This window comes from Ailuropoda melanoleuca, chromosome 9, assembly GCF_002007445.2.
Source record: "Ailuropoda melanoleuca isolate Jingjing chromosome 9, ASM200744v2, whole genome shotgun sequence".
Taxonomy (NCBI): Eukaryota; Metazoa; Chordata; class Mammalia; order Carnivora; family Ursidae; genus Ailuropoda; species Ailuropoda melanoleuca.
Genome location: NC_048226.1, coordinates 79,041,045 through 79,057,577, shown reverse-complemented (window position 1 = coordinate 79,057,577; position 16,533 = coordinate 79,041,045). Strand labels below are relative to the sequence as shown.

Genomic DNA, 16,533 nt, shown 5'->3' with positions numbered 1-16,533 from the left:
ACTGAAATCATCTAGAGTGTGTTCTCTGATCACAATGGAATCAAACTAGAAATTAATATCGATGAAAGTTAACGAAAATCCAAACAATTGGAAACGAAACAACTCACTTCTATAATAGCCATGGCTTGAAAAGAAAGATTCAATGGAAATTTAAAAATACATTAAACTGAATAAAACTGAAATACAACATATCAAAATGTGTGGGATACAGCTAAAGTAGTACTGAGAGACATTTGACAGTACCAAATACATGCATTAGAAATAGAGAAAAGTCTCAAATTAATGATCTATGCTCCCACTTTAAGAACCGAGAAAAGAAGAAAAGCTAAATTCAAAACAAGGGGAAGAAAGTAAATAATAAAATAAGAGGTAAAATTTGAAAACAGAGTAGAGAAACTTAGAGAGAAAAAAAATCCATGAAACAAAAACTTGTTTCTTTCAAGAGATCAATGAAATTGGTAAAGCACAAGCAAGACTGAGAAAGAAAAGGAAAAATGAGAAAAACCACAAAATTATTAATATTAGGAATACAAGAGGGGATACACTGCAGACCCGGCAGACATCAGAAGGATAATAAGGGCATACTATGAACAACTCCATATTAATGGATCTGACAACTTAGAATTCGCTCATTACTTACACACACACACACACACACACACACTCACCTGATATGAAATATTTACCAGTAGAGCTGCTAGTAAGGAAAACAGTATGGAAATTCCTCAGAATATAAAAAATAGAACTACCATATAATCCAGCCATCCCACTTCTGGGTATATACCCAAAATAATTAAAATCAGGATCTCAAAGAGATACTCGTACTCCCATGTTCACTGCAACTTTTATTCATGATAGCCAAGAAGTGGAAAAAATCTAAATGTCCATTAAAGTGTGAATGAATAAAAATAATGAGGTATGTATTTTCAGTGGAGATAAGAGGGCAATCCTGTCATATATTACAACATGAGCGAACCTTGAGGACATTATGTTAAGTACTTATGAGTACTTAAGTACCTTATGAAGTAAGGTAGTCAGAGAAGGGCAAATACTGCATGATTCTACTTATATGAGGTATCTAAATTAGTGAAATTCTTGAAGAAGAAAATAGAATGGTGGTTTCCAGGAGCTAAGAAAGATGGGAAAATTAGGAGTTATTTTTCAAGGAATATATTGTTTCATTCATGCAAAATAAAAAAGTTCTAGAGATCTGTACAACATTGTGCATGTAGTTAGCACTACTGTCCACTTCAAAATTGGTAAGAGGATAGACTTCATAATATGTGTTGCTTACCACAATAAAAAAAAGGTTAATTGCTACTATTAAGTTCTTTACAATCTTTACCACACAAGTGCTGTATGTCAATAAAATTGTGAACTCTTGGTGATGAAAAAAAAGTCATTCAGTATAATTGGGAACAAAAGTCCAATTGCAGTGAGTAAACACGAGTGTGAAAAAAAAGTGAAAGGTAAACACAAGAGTGTTTCTTTCTTTCTTTCTTTTTTAAAGATTTTATTTATTCATTTGACAGAGAGAGAGACAGCGAGAGAGGGAACACAAGCAGGGGGAGTGGGAGAGGGAGAAGCAGGCTTCATGTGAAGCAGGGAAGCCAATGCAGGGTTAGATCCCAGAATGCTGGAAGACACTTAAGGACTGAGCCACCCAGACGCCCCCACAAGAGTGTTTCTTATAGTGCCATAGTTCTTGAATAGCATAAAAGAGAACAACATAAAATTTAAAATACCATAAAATGCTGTAGAAATAATCATATTTTCTATCCTGTACAGAAAAGGTAAAATATGAACATGAAAGAATAAAGGGAGAAAAAATTAAAAACCTGTATTCTTACCCAAATTCTTGTGACCCAAATCATGTAAAGTTTAGTTATTTTTCAACTATAAATTGACTCTTTAAGTGGAAAGTTAAGGTGTGAAAAATACAACATAAGGCATTCAGAATCTGTCAAAGACTGAATCTATGGAATGTTGCAATGCCAATTTTTGAGACAGGTTTTCCACAAACACATACTGAATCATCTAGATTAAGTTTTGCTTCCATGCATTCTCACAGAAATGAGTGCTTACCCCAATCATAGCACTTATCATATTCTATAATAATAATCTGTATTTCTGCTGGGATTGGCCAGCAATCCCTGAACCGATGGATGAAAGATTACTACAAACTTTGCTGTGAAAGAGAGAAGGCAAGGGGAGGTCAACGCTCAGAGACAAAGACCCTCTGGTCTTCTTTGCTCCCACTTTTATTGGTCGTTCAGGATAATCACAGATACTTATCACTGTTTCTCAAACATGTGATGTGTGACAGGGGTCTTACTGAAACTAGGAAGTCCTGTTTATGGGAAAGATAGGATATGCTGATCTACGTGTTCTAGGAGTTCTGATAAACGTAGCCTAAGGGAAAGTGCATACATCTTAGATCACAGGGCAGCTGTTTGGGCTAAGAAAGCTTCGGGGAAGGCAACACCCCGCGGCATTCCAACGGCAGAGTAGTCACTCAGGCCTCTGTGTTCTGATGGCCTAGGCCCTTCTCTGAAACCTTCTCTTGCCCTCAGCGAACTCCGTGTTACATTTTAGCAAGCCAGGTATCATGGCTGATTTCATGCTTTACATTAACCCCAACAATTTCCATGCTGTCTTATGTTGTAGTTTGTCAGTTCCATGAAGACAGGCTGGGATAAAGTCCTTTTAATCATTTTATCCTGAAACATGGCATATGTGATGAAGAGATGAACAAGCATGGGAGAAATATCATCAAAGGAAAGGCGTGGAAAGAGGGAGCTTCACATGTGCTATAAAGAGCACTAAGGAGTTGTGGACTTATGAGAGCAATGAACTATAAAGAATAAGCAAAGTTATTTCATTTAGAAACATATATATGAAAGGCAAATATGGATTACTAATGAAAAATCAGAAAGCTAAGCAACTGTACCCTAAAAGAGAAATTGAAAAAAAGTAAAGAGTCCATTAAAAATAAGTGAAGGATATGGAGAGGCAAATCATAAAAGAATTATGAATGAATGAGAAGCATATAACAAGATATTTGATCCCAATAGTTACCGGAGAAATGCAAAATAAAAAAATAGTAAGGTAACATTTTTTTTTGCCTTATAAAAAAATCTAATGTTGCCAAAACTGAAGTTGGAGGTTGAAAACACTTCATGACCTGGTGATAGCAGTAGAAATGTTCACATTCATTGAGGATAGTTTGGATGTATCTACCCAAATTTAAAATGAAGCACACCCATTTCTGGAATTCTATCTGAAGTATGTATCACACAAGTGCACAAGGATATACACCTAAAGTTGTTCTTTGTGCCCTTGAAAACACAAACACCAAAACTGTCAATAAGAGACACATTAAATAAATTGAAGTACATATATACCATATGCCATATAGCTATGTAGTCATTAAAGAATGTAGGAGTATACATGTGGATCCAGAATCAGTGAGATTTTACAGATATGCACAAAAAGAACCAGAAAATTATGTATCAGTATGACTGATTCTATTTGTAAATATATATAATGCATGAAAATATGCATATATCTACATTTGCCTGGAAATGGCCTAGAGAGAGATACACACTAAGCTGATAACAATGACCAACCTTGTGAAGCATTAGTAAATAAGGGAGATTTTATTTTACTTAAGAACCCTATTTGTTTCTGGGTTTTTTTTTGGGGGGAGGTAGCAATTATAAACCTATTGCTGGAAAAATGTACTTTGTTACTGTGAATAACGTGATGTTTAAACAAACTTCAATATAAACAAAAAATGAAAATAAAATGAAGAACACAGATAAGAAAGCTTAAAAATAGGTGTAATTCTTAATTTGCCTCAAGTAACAAAAAAAGGAAAGGAACTGAAATGTATGAATCAGCAGGCCCTTAAAAAATTAGTGGCCAGAGCTGAACATGTTATTTTAGGACATATGTCCTTTTTCTAAAGCCATCTGGGTTATGGGGCTTGAGAATATATAACAGTCCATAGATCAGATTGTAGCTGAAGGGATTCATGCTTGCATTTAGTTATGAAGTTCAAATTGGAAGCTGTTCAGGCAGAAAACTAATAGAAATGGGTGATAGCTAATTAACCTAAGGCTTCAAAGTAATTGCTCTGCAAGAAGCAATTTAAAAGGGACCTTTCTCGTTTTTTTTATTTTTGAAAATCATAAAATGCCCTATTTGACTTTTGGTGCACGAGCAAAAATATATGTATACACACAAATATTGATTTTTTTTAAACTTCTACCGTATCCAACTTCTTAGTAACTTTTTAAAAGGCCAAAAAGAATCACAAGAACTGTGCTTATATCCATACTGAATATCCCAGGTTTAGGACTTCACAAAAAGTGGAGATAATTAGAGTAGGTTCCTGAAGTAAATGTGGGTAAGAGGATAGGGTTGTACTGATCAATTCAGCCCTGAGCCTCCCGCTTCACCAGTCAGTAGGGCAAGCTACTCTAAAACATACTAGTTGTTTGGTAGAGAAGTGGATTCCCTAGCAAAAGCATGGTGCTCTTGTGAAAAGAGAGAAGAATTAATTTACAACATCCTGAATCATTCTCTGTCACAATCTACGACTCTGGCTTCCCGTCTTCCGTGCATAGTTCCTCATATTTTAAAAAAATATCCATACCTATATATGATATACTCATTCCTTCTCAGAGAGGGAAGCCCCATATTTCCTACATTTCCATATACAGTTTCAAATATAGAAACTTTGGGTAGTACAGTGTTCTCTCCCCCAAATTAGCTCATATTTCTGACTCAACAGCTTCGTGGCACATAAGCTTCATGTACAACCCACAGATTTGAAAATAACACCAAGGTGAAGAATTCTTATCAGAACTTCTGAAACCATGGATACAATCTTTAATTGCATATAGACTAGTCTAGATACATGCTGGGACCATCTTCCCTGACCATTGTATAAATTTTAGAGTTTTACATTACCTAATATGACTACAGACTAGTAGTATCTATTCATAAATAATTTCTTAAGCATGATAAGTTTTCTAGCTGTCTCCAAGAGTCAAGCTGTCAATAATTTAGATTTCCCATAGAATTAGACCTCCCATAGAACCATGGAATTTCCTTTTTTAAAAAAAGATTTATTTATTTATTTTAAAGAGAGAGTGAGAGAGCAGGGGAGGGGCAGTGGGAAAGGGAGGAAATCCTCAAGCATACTCCTCTCTGAGCACAGAGCCTGATGGAGGGCTCAATACCACGACCCTGAAATCATGACCAGAGACAAAATCAAGAGTCAGACACTCAACAAACTGAGCCACCCAGTCTCCCTGACCATGTAAGTTCTTAAGATGGCTGCTGTCAGTCGTCCAGGATTCAAAATCTCAATGTATTTTCTTCCCAACCATAGGTTTCACTCTGATGTAGTTAGTTTAGAATTGTGTTTATACTGGGCCAACTACTCCGGTCAAAGAAGGAATGATTATATAGATTGTTTATTTAGATCAGGGTGGGAAGGATTTTCCTAAGGCACATTGGCTACATGGCAGAGATATGGACACCAAAAACTTAGCATGTTTTACCAAGAAAAAGTGGAGTTAATTTTTTAAGACATAAAATGCATTCAAAAATAATTTAATTTTCATTGTTGTTTATGATTGTCCACGATTAGATTTGAAGCTACTTCAGGGAAGATATCATGTTCTAAGGATTTTGTTTGTCTGTTGGATCATGAAATGGAGAATTATGTGTGGAGAATTTTACTTCATCAACTGGTTTATAATTGCTAACCACAAGATGTTTGATAAATGGCAAGTTTTTTTTTTTTAGGGTTTTGTCAGTTATGTCTTATCTTTTTAAAAAAGAAAACTAGATAAGTGACCTAGACTTTGCCATTTACAAAATTATGGTAACATAGGTCTTAGAAAAACAAAATGCTCTTTCAAAATTATATTGTCTCCTGGATTGTTTGTGCTTTTTATAATATTAATGTCTGTTTATTTGTCTTTTGTTTCAGGATTTATTTATACATGTGGTGGAACTTTAAAAGGACTTAATGGCACTATAGAAAGCCCTGGTTTTCCATATGGATATCCAAATGGTGCAAACTGTACATGGGTAATAATAGCAGAAGAACGGAATAGAATACAAATTGTTTTTCAGTCATTTGCTCTAGAAGAAGAATATGACTACTTATCCTTATATGATGGACATCCTCATCCTACAAACTTTAGGACAAGGTTAGTGTGTTTTGAATGGAAGAATGGAGGGAAAATATGTTACGGGTTAAAGTTTATTTTACACAGGATACTTAACATTTGTGGTACAATTGTAATAAAGTCATATTCAACATTTAATTTTTATTTATTTGGAAATATATCATCTCATGCATATTAGCTCAGTATGCTTGACTTCATAATATTAGTATATTAGTATTATCTCTCAAAACAGTGAATGTAAATTGAATTATGACCTCTTTGGATTGGTTAAAGGTATTTTTTTTGAATACTTATTTTCAGACTTCATTATTTATGGGCATAACTCCTGATAAAGTGAAAGCATACCATGCAATGTGGCTACTCAACTTTAATATACAACAATGTGCAAAAATATGTAAAAATCAACATTCATATAAGAAAATGCATGAATTCTATATAATGTGTACAGTTTACAAAATCTAATTATCTGAAAAGTGGACCGTTCTATGTCACTAACTGGGAAATTTACGTTTCTGTCCATACAAATGAAATTATTTATTTTTAAGCTACTTGGTAAAACAGGTGTGAAAATTACCTGGCACCTATTATTTAAGTGGTTCTTCAAAATTTCCTCTTGAAATGTAGGATATCTAAATATACGAGAAATTTTTGCTGTCTTGCAAAAACTCCTTTTAAATGCTAATTCTACCAAGTTCAAAATGCCAGATATTACATATATCATTAAGTGCCAGATTTTACCAATGTGTGTAATTTTTTTAACCATAGCAAACCATTTTTTAACGTTTAATTCAAGATTTTCCAAGCAGATAAACTCTAAGAATTAAAGACTCGTTACATACTTGGCTATGTTTACACTCAGAATGATAGTTAAAAATATCTGAGTTGTTTCAAACCACATGTCTATGCAAAGAAAAGTTCACTAGATTGATTATTGTTTGTTGCTATACATTCACTTATGGAGTATTTCTAATTGTTTCTTCCCTTACACAAAGTCTTTCAATATCTATCCCTTTAAGAAATATACAATAAGGCTGACATGTCTCACAGTGTTATTTCATTATCATGGCCAAGATCATTAAAAGCTGAATGTCTTCCGTTAATGACATAGCACTAAATCAAGATAGAAAAGAGACAGCATACTGTACAGGAGAAGGTGTGTGTGGTGGGGAGGTGGGCAGGTATTTGTGTTCATCTGTACACATCCGATCACATTACAGGCTAAAAGAGAATAAGAAAGATAATTCTTAGAGTTTCCAGCTGGCTAAAATGATATTTATAGAAGTAAAAGGACAAAGCTTTTTGCATATTTTCTTTACAGCAGCAATGTGTACAATATAATTGGTGTAAATATAAAAAAGAAATAAAGCAGTCAATGCTACCTGGAAGTTTCTAACTATAAAATCACTGATAGTATTGTTTGCATAAGTATCTATTCTCTCTAGGTCCCCTTGAAAATGAGAGCATGTGTTTTTGTTTTACCTCTGCTCCTTTTTTTGAAGAAACCACTGTGGCCTCTGGGAAGTTAAAAGACTTTGTCAGATGGGGAAAATCAATTTTTTCTTCTCATTCTTTCTTTCCTAATTTGTAAATGGGAATAATAGCACTTAATTTACAGAGATTCTGTGTGTACTACAATGTAATGAAAGCTCAATAAATCTAATCCTTAGCATTTATTAAATCCCCTGTACCTGACACTACCAAGTATTTTGTATTCATTACATTGTTTAACTTCTCAAACAATATGAAAAGATTCCTATTATTATCATCAACATTTTACAATTGGGAAAATTAGTCTTATATTACTCGCCCAAGGTTAATTTTGTTGAAAGTAGCAAGAGGTAGGATCATCACTGCAAACCAGCTTTTTCTCAATTCAGAGCTTAAGCTTGTTAAAAAAAGAGAAAAATGAATAAAATTCCTAATATATAATTCATAAATAATGCATATAATCTCCATGGCTTATTTACTGATATCTGAATTAAAGCCTATTTTTTTCCTCTGACATAATTTAATGTATAGACAAATACTAAAAACAAATATTTTTAAACATATATGACATACAAAAATATAACCCAAAAGATAAATTACAAATTTATTCTTGGTATTTGTTTTATGGTCTTTCTTCTAATATGTGCTCTATACCATTTTGCTCATAGTTGGATGTATAAGTCATCTATTGGTTTTTGTGCTCAAAGAAATACTGTTGCCAATGTTATAGCTGATTTTAATTAGAAAGACTAGGGAGAAAAAATCCGATGTGTAACCTACAGCACCTTCCAGACTGTGTTTATATACAAAGTCTGCTGTTTGATTAGAAGTTGAAACTGCTGCTGGCCATTTGATTCATTTTTGTGTCTGTCTCTTTGACTCACTGTTTTCTTGCTTTTCGTTTCTCTCACATTCTCACTTAATACATGTCCTTATGGTATGTCTGTTGTTCTCTATCTTTTGGAAATTTGATACTTATATTTTATTTTCCATGAACTCCAATAGATATTTTTTAATGGCTTGCTATAAGCAGCTGCCTTGCAATAAAGCAGAAAATATGGTTTGTAGGTCTTGTCGTTCTTGCTTGTGTAAGTAGAGAGGCATATTGGATTTGGCAAACACAATTTCATACTTTCAAAGTATTGTCTAAAACTCCAATTTTTGATGATCCTCCTTGTTTTCCTGTGAGTTGTTAATTTTTAAATAAAAACTGATGCTGGGGGCTAAATGTGGTACTTGCACCAACACATCATTAGAGAATTCCTTCATAGTTCTACATTTAGCTTGTATCAGATGCTAGTGCATTTAAACAATTTGGTTTACTCGATGCATGAAAGTAATTCTAAGCTTTATTTTATTTTTATGTGAATATTATATTTTCTCAATAAGAAAATTATACCAAAAGGTAAAAAATAATTTTGAACTTATGGGACATATTTACATATTTAGGATCATACTACATATGCTATTTATGTTCTTATTTAATCTCCCTGCATTAAAACATACATATTTCACATGTGACTAGAATTTTTGTTATCATCAAATTATCAGATGCTTATATTTAATTATACTGTAATTCATTTAATTAATTTTCTATTAAAAGACATTTTTGTTTTTTTTCCTTTTATATGTAATTCAGATATAAGCATTAGTTTTAATTCCTCACACCACCACCCCTAGGTGAAAAGTATTCAGCTGGCTAAAAAAACAGCATTTCATTCTAACTTCAGTTGCAGAAATAGACATGAAGAATGCTCAGGACCAGTCCACAGACAAAATAGGTCATGATATCAGAATGTTCCCATTCACACTTTTAATTTTACTATTAGAAACAAAGTTAAGTTTATAAGAATGCTTAATTTTCTAAAGAAATAACTTCTATCGTTGTCACTGAAAAAAAGGAGGTAGTTATCATACAGTCATAGTCATAGTGTAGAAATGGCCACAACATGAATTTTTTCTTCTTAAATTGCATGAATTTTCATGAATTAATAATGCTAAAAATGCTAAAAGTAAGAGGTAAGTATAAAGCAGGTAAGTATAAACATACAAAAACTCCTCTTGGGGGAGGCAGGCAATAAAAATAAACAACTGCTGTATAGAAAAAGAAATTTATCTCAGGGGTCAAGTAGTGAGGAGAGAGTCTGCTATTTTAATTTTTTCCAGTTTAACCAAGATAATTGACATAGAACATTGTGTAAGTTTAAGGCATACAACACGAGAATTTGATATATATATATGTGTGTGTATATATATATATGTGTGTATATATATATGTGTGTGTGTGTATATATATATAATGATTACCACAATAAGGTTAACACCTCTACCATCTCACATAATTGCCATGTGTGTGGTGAGAATCTGATTTGTTCTCTTAGCAACGTTCAAGTATATAAATACAGAATTGTTAACTATAACCACCATGATGTACATTATATGTCCAGGACTTTTCATCTTATAACTGGAAACTTGTAATATTTGACCAACATCTCCCCATTTTCCCAACCTTCAGCCCCCGGCAACACTCTTCTACTCAATTTCTCTGAGTTTGGCTTTTTTAGAATACACATATAAGTGATATATCTTTTGAACTAGTGATTGACTTATCATCTATCGATAGACACTTAAGTTGCTTCCATCTCTTAACTAGTGTAAATAAAGCTGCAACGAACATGAGTGTGTAGATATTTCTTCAAGATAGTGACTTCATTTCTTTTGGACAAGTGCCCAGAAGTGGTATGCTAGATCATATGGTAGTTCAATTTTGAATTTTTTGAAGAATATCCATAGTGTTTTCCATAGTGGCTGAACAAATTTACATTTCTACCCCTAGTGCACAAATGTTCCCTTTCTTTGATATCCTCACTAATACCTGTTATCTCTTTTCTTTTTTGATAATAATCATTCTAAGAGTGAGGTAATATCTAGGAGGTAATTCTAGGAGTGAGGTAATATCTCATGGTAATTTTGATTTCTATTTCTCTGATGATTAGTGATGTCAAGTACCTTTTAATTTACCTATTGAGCACTTGTGTGACTTCTTAGGAAAAATGTTTATTCAGGTTCTCTGCCCATTTCAATTGGATTATTTGTGGTATAAGATAGGGATCAAATTCATTCTTTTGCATATGTTTATCCAGTTTTCCCAGCACAATTTATTAAAGACACTATCCTTTCCCCATTGGCTATTTTTGGCTTACTCATCAAATATTAGTTGACTCTGTGTGTGTGTGTATGTGGAGGGGGGGTTCTTCTTTGGCTCTCTATTCTGTTCCACTGGTCTAATTTTTCTGTTTTTTGCCAGTACCATACTGTTTGGTGACTGTAGCTTTGTAATATAGTTTGAAATCAGGGAATGTGATGCCTCCAACTTTGTTCTTCTTACTCCAACTTTGTTGTTCTTCTCACAGATCTTCTTACTGGATTGCTTTGGCCATTCAGGGCCTTTTGTGGCTTTCATGTATATTTCCTATTTCTGTCAAAAATGCCATTGGACTTTTGAAAAGGACTACATTGACTCCACAGAGAACTTTGGGTTAATTATCACCATAATTAATTGTTACTAATTATTATATTAATCATTAATCAATAATTATATTATTATTAATCTTAATATTAATCCTTTCTCATCCATGAACAAGGAATAGCTTTCCATTTATTTGTGGTTTTTGTTTTTTTTTTTTATCAAAGTCATTTTTTTTTCAGTGTAAAAGTCTTTCACTTCCTTAGTTAAATTGATTCCAAAGTATGTTATTGTTTTCAATGCTATTATAAAAGTATTGTTTCCTTTATTTCTTTTTCATATACTTCATTTTTAGGGTATAAATATGCAACTGATTTTTGTACATTGTTTTGGTTATTTGCAACTTTACTGAATTAGATTATTACCTCTAACAGGGTGTTATTGTTTTTAGGATTTTCTGTATGTAAGATCATATCATAAAGACAAGTTTACATTTTCCTTTCACATTTGAATGCTTTGTATTTATGTTTCTTACCTGTTTGCTCTGGCTAGGACTTCTAATACTATACTGAATGTGAGTAGTGAGAGTGGGTAACCTTGTCTTGTTCTACATCTTACAGGAAAACTTTTCAACCTTTCATCATTGAATATGATGTCAGCTGTGAGGTGGTCCTATATGGACTTGATTATGTTATGTTCCTCCTGTATCTAATTTGTTTAAAAGTGTTTATCATAAGTAGATGTGAGTTTTTGCCAAATGCATTTTGAAATAATCTGCATCTATTGAAATAATCATATAATTTTTATTTTTCATTATATTAACATGATGCATAACACTGATTAATTTGTATATATTGAAACATTCTTGCATCCCAGAGGTAAATCCCACAATCATGGTGTATAACCCTTTCAATGAGCTGTTGACTTTAGTTTGCTAGTATCTTGTTGAGATTTCTGCATCTATATTCATCAGGGATGTTGGCCTATAGTTTTCTTTTCTTGTGATGTCCTTATCTGGCTTTGGTATCAGGGTAATGGTGGCCTCATAAAATTTGGAAGTGTTCCCCCCTTTAATATTTTGGAAGAGTTTTAAAAGGCTGGACTTTAATTCTTAATATTTTTGGTAGAATTCACCAGTGAAACCATCTGTTTATGGGCTTTTATTTGTTCAGAGATTTTATTCTAGGTTATCCAATTTTTTGGTGAATAGTTGTTCATAGTAGTCTCATGATCTTCCATAATTTTGTGTTATCAGTTGCAGTGTTTCCACTTTCATTTCTGATTTTATTTATTTGAATTTTTGCTCTTTTTTTCTCATCTAGCAAAAGTTTTGTCAATTCTATTTATCTTTCAGAAAACCTGCTCTAAATTTCATTGATCTTCTCTGTTGTGTTTCCAGTCTCTATTTCATTTATTTAACTTCTGAAATTTGTTAATTTCTTTCTTCTGATAATTTTTGGGCTTAGTTTATTCTTTTTCTAGTTCTCGAGGTGTAAAGTTAAGTTGTTTATTTGAGATCTTTTTTCTTAATGTAGGCATTTGTCACTGCAACCTTCCTCTTAGAACTGCTTTGATTTATCCTATAAGTTTTGATATGTTGTGATTCCATTTTTGTTTGTTTCAAGGTTTTTTAAATTTCACTTTTGATTTTTTCTTAACCCATTGATAGTTCAGGAGTGTGTTAATTTCCACACATTTGCACATTTTCCAGTATTTTTCCTGTTACTGAATTCTGGTTTTATACTACTGCATTTGGAAAATATACTTAATATGATTTTAATCTTCTTAAATTTTACTTTTTTATGAATTAAACTATTTACTATCTATCCTGGAGAATATCCCATGAGTGCTTGAGAAGAATGCATACTCTGTTGCCATTGGATAGAATATGCTCTATATGTCATGTGGTCCATTTGATCTAAAATATAGCTCAAGTCCAATGTTTCCATAATGATTTTTTGTCTGGATATGTATCCATTTTTGAAAGTGAGTACTGAAGTTCCTACTATTATTTTATTGTAATGTATGTCACCTTTCAGATCTGTAACTGCTTGCTTAATATATTTAGGTGCTTAGAGATTGTGTATATATTTACATTTGTTAAATCATCTTGATGTATTGACTTTATATCATTACAAATGACATTTGCCTCTTATTACAGTTTTGACATAACCTCTATTTTATCTAATATAAACATAGTGAACCTTGCTCTCTTCTTGTTTCCATTTTCAGAGAATCTCTTTTTCTGATCTTTACCTTAAGCCAAGGTGTATTCTTAAACTAAGTATATTTATAGTACACAGCAAATAGTTGGGTCTTGTTTTTACACATCCAGCCATGCTATCCCTTTTGATTTGAGAATTTAATCCATTTAGATTTAAAGTAATTATTGATAGCTAAGTACTTAGGACTATCATTTTGTTAATTGTTTCTGACTTTTTTGTAATTTCTTTGATCTTTTCTTCCTGTCTTCTATCTTTGTGAACTGAAATTTTCCATAGTGGTATGCTTTTATTCCCTTCTATTTATCTTTTGTGTATCAATTATAGGCTTTTGCTTTGTGACTACTTATAGGACTTACTTAAAATATCTTATATACACAGCAGTCTCCTTTACACTGATGACAACTTCAGTTGCATATAAAAACTATCCTTTTAATCTCATCCCCCACATTTTTTGTTATTGATGTCACAATTTACATCTTTTAATATTATATATCAATTAACAAATTATTGTGGCTATAGTTATTTGTAATATTTTTGTCTGTTACCCTTTATACTAGAGTTAACTCTTAACTAGAGTCAACAATTAAGTCTTTATAATAGTTACACCGTAATACTAAAGTATTCTAAATTTAACTATACACTTACTTTTACCAATGTGTTGTGTATTTTCATATGTTTTCATGTTACTAATTAGCATCCTTTCATTTCAGTTTGAAGAACTCCTTTCAGATCTCCTTGCAAGGAGGTGTAGCAGTAAACTCCCTCAAATTTTTCTACTTGGGGAAAGTCTTTATGTCCTCTTATCTGAAGAATAACTGCCTGGTAAAATATTCTTGGGTTAGCAGGGGTTTTTGTTTGTTTGTTTTTGTTTTGTTTTGTTTTTTGTTTTCTCAGCATTTTGCATATTCATCCCATTCTCTCCTGGCCTGCAAGATTTCTACTGTGAAATCTACTGATAGTCTTATGTGGGCATTCTTTTATTGAGAATATTTTTGCTTGCTGCTTTAAAATTCCTTTTCTTTGATTTTAGACAATTTTATTTTGTGTCTTAGAGAAACATTATTTGGGGTTGAAAATTTGAGATTACCCATTAGCTTCATGAAATTGGCTCTCAAAATTTCTCCCCAGGCTTGGGAAGTTCTCAGCCATTATTTCTTTAAATAAGCTTTTATTCTCTTTTCTTCCTCTGGTTTTCTTCTGCAACTCCAAAAATATATAGATGTTTCAGTTAATGTATTCCATAGTTTACATAGTTTACATTCTTTTTTTGTTCACTTCTGTCTGGGTAATTTCAAAGGACCTGTCTTCTACTTCACAGGTTCTTTCTTCTACTTGATCCACTACTTCTGATATTCTCTAATGCATTTTCCCCCACTCATTGCCTTCTCCAGAATTTTAGGGTTTTTTTTTTCATGTTTTCTATTTGTTAAACTCATTTTCTTCACATTATTGTGTTCTTTATTTCATTGCATTGCCTTCCTGTGTTTTCTCGTAGCTCATTGAGCTTCCTTAAAGGAGCTATTGTGAATTATTTATTTTGCAAATCACAGATTTCCTTTTCTTTGAGGATGGTTACTGAACAATTTTATGTACATTTGGTATTGTGATGTTTCCTTGATTTTTCATGTTCCTTGGAGTCTTGTGTTAGTATCTTCAAATTTGAGAAAGCAGTTACCTCTTCCAGTCTTTATTGGCTGACTTCAGGAGATAAATACCTTTTGTCAGCCTTTCTAGGAATTCAGGGGCTTTGTCAGAACTTGTATTTGGTACCCCTGCTCTACTATTCTTGTTCCCTCTTGTGAAATTCTTAAGCTTGCATACCTTCTCTCACCTTTTCAAATCAAGGCCAGGTGATGACAGCCTCACTTTTGCTTTCCCCAAGGTGGTGCTAACTGCTCAATGTAATGATTTCTCCCAGACATTCAGAGAAAAACCAGCTTTCCACATGTGTTCACTAGCCACAAGCAAAGGTTTGCCCTCAGTGCCATCAGAAGCATACATAGAGAGCTGATCATGGTATGTGGGTGAGTGTGAGTGAGGTGTGACGAGTGCCAGGGGTGCATGGGTCAGTTGGAGCAACTGTAGCTGAGGCACCCCTAGCACTCATGGGAAGATTTACTGATGGAGTCCATGATACTGTAAGTAGATCCTGTCCCTCCGAAACCCTCCAAGAGCCATAAATTCCAATCTCCCAACTGGTCTCTGTCCGCCAGTATTTTGGGTGGGATGAAAAAGAGGTGGGTCTCTCTGGCAGCATCCTATACATCTGGGAAATTTGGGCTGTCATTCATATATTCTCACTTTCCCCCATGAGAGAAATCAAGGGCTGAGAAGTTTCATCTGTGTCATCTTGACGAAAGAATGACACAGATAAAGTGAAACTGTTCCTCTTGCCAACTTTAATGCATTCAATCTTAAATTTTTTTGCTCCAATGATGAACTGGAACATCTTTGCTGGACTCCTGGACTTCTAAAAAGGGTCTCTCATCCATGAGCAATTGTCTAAATGAGTGTTCTTTAGGGGAAAATGGGAGAAAACTTTTGTTCCACTATGGTGATATTACTCAAATTTGAAGTTTCAAATGTTGTGGTCAGAGGTGGTTGAATAGAACCAGTAAGAGCTGGGACGACAAATGGAAGTGAGAGATTTCGAAGGAAAAGGAACAAAAAGGGCAAACATCCTAATTGTGGATCATGCTTGTGAAAGTGAGTACACAATAAGGCCTGAGAAGTGATGCGTGATAGGGCAAGTCTATACAAAGTCTGGCAGACCACTGTAAACACTGAATATTTTTAAGTGAGCTAAAAGGCCATCAGAGAGTTTTGAGTATGGATGTAACATGATCTAACTTGGGCCTCCACCAATATTGTCAACTTTTGTACTACACAAAGTTGTTAGGCCTTGGATCCAACAATCTAGCCTGTGCTACTTTAGCCAGGTTCATGCCCCTACCCCAACCCATGGTACTGTTTCAGTGTGGGGAAATGAGACGTATTTTAAAATACATTCACAAGAAGGAGGTCTTTTTGCAATTTCTCCCACCAGTAAGGTCACCTTTTTGCAATTCCCATAACCCATGACCTATTATATTTTAGAGTCTGAAAAGATCACTTTAAGCTATTCTGTGGAAAACAGACTCTGTCA

General features: G+C 33.4%; 1 protein-coding gene across 1 annotated transcript in view; it reads left to right on the top strand.

Moving 5' to 3' along the window:
* CSMD3 (CUB and Sushi multiple domains 3) overlaps nucleotides 1-16,533 on the top strand; it is a 1,149,842-nt gene that overhangs the window by 146,093 nt on the left and 987,216 nt on the right. Inside the window, 1 exon segment of the mRNA XM_034668518.1 lies at nucleotides 6,008-6,230. Within this exon segment, the coding sequence (XP_034524409.1) occupies nucleotides 6,008-6,230 (223 nt within the window).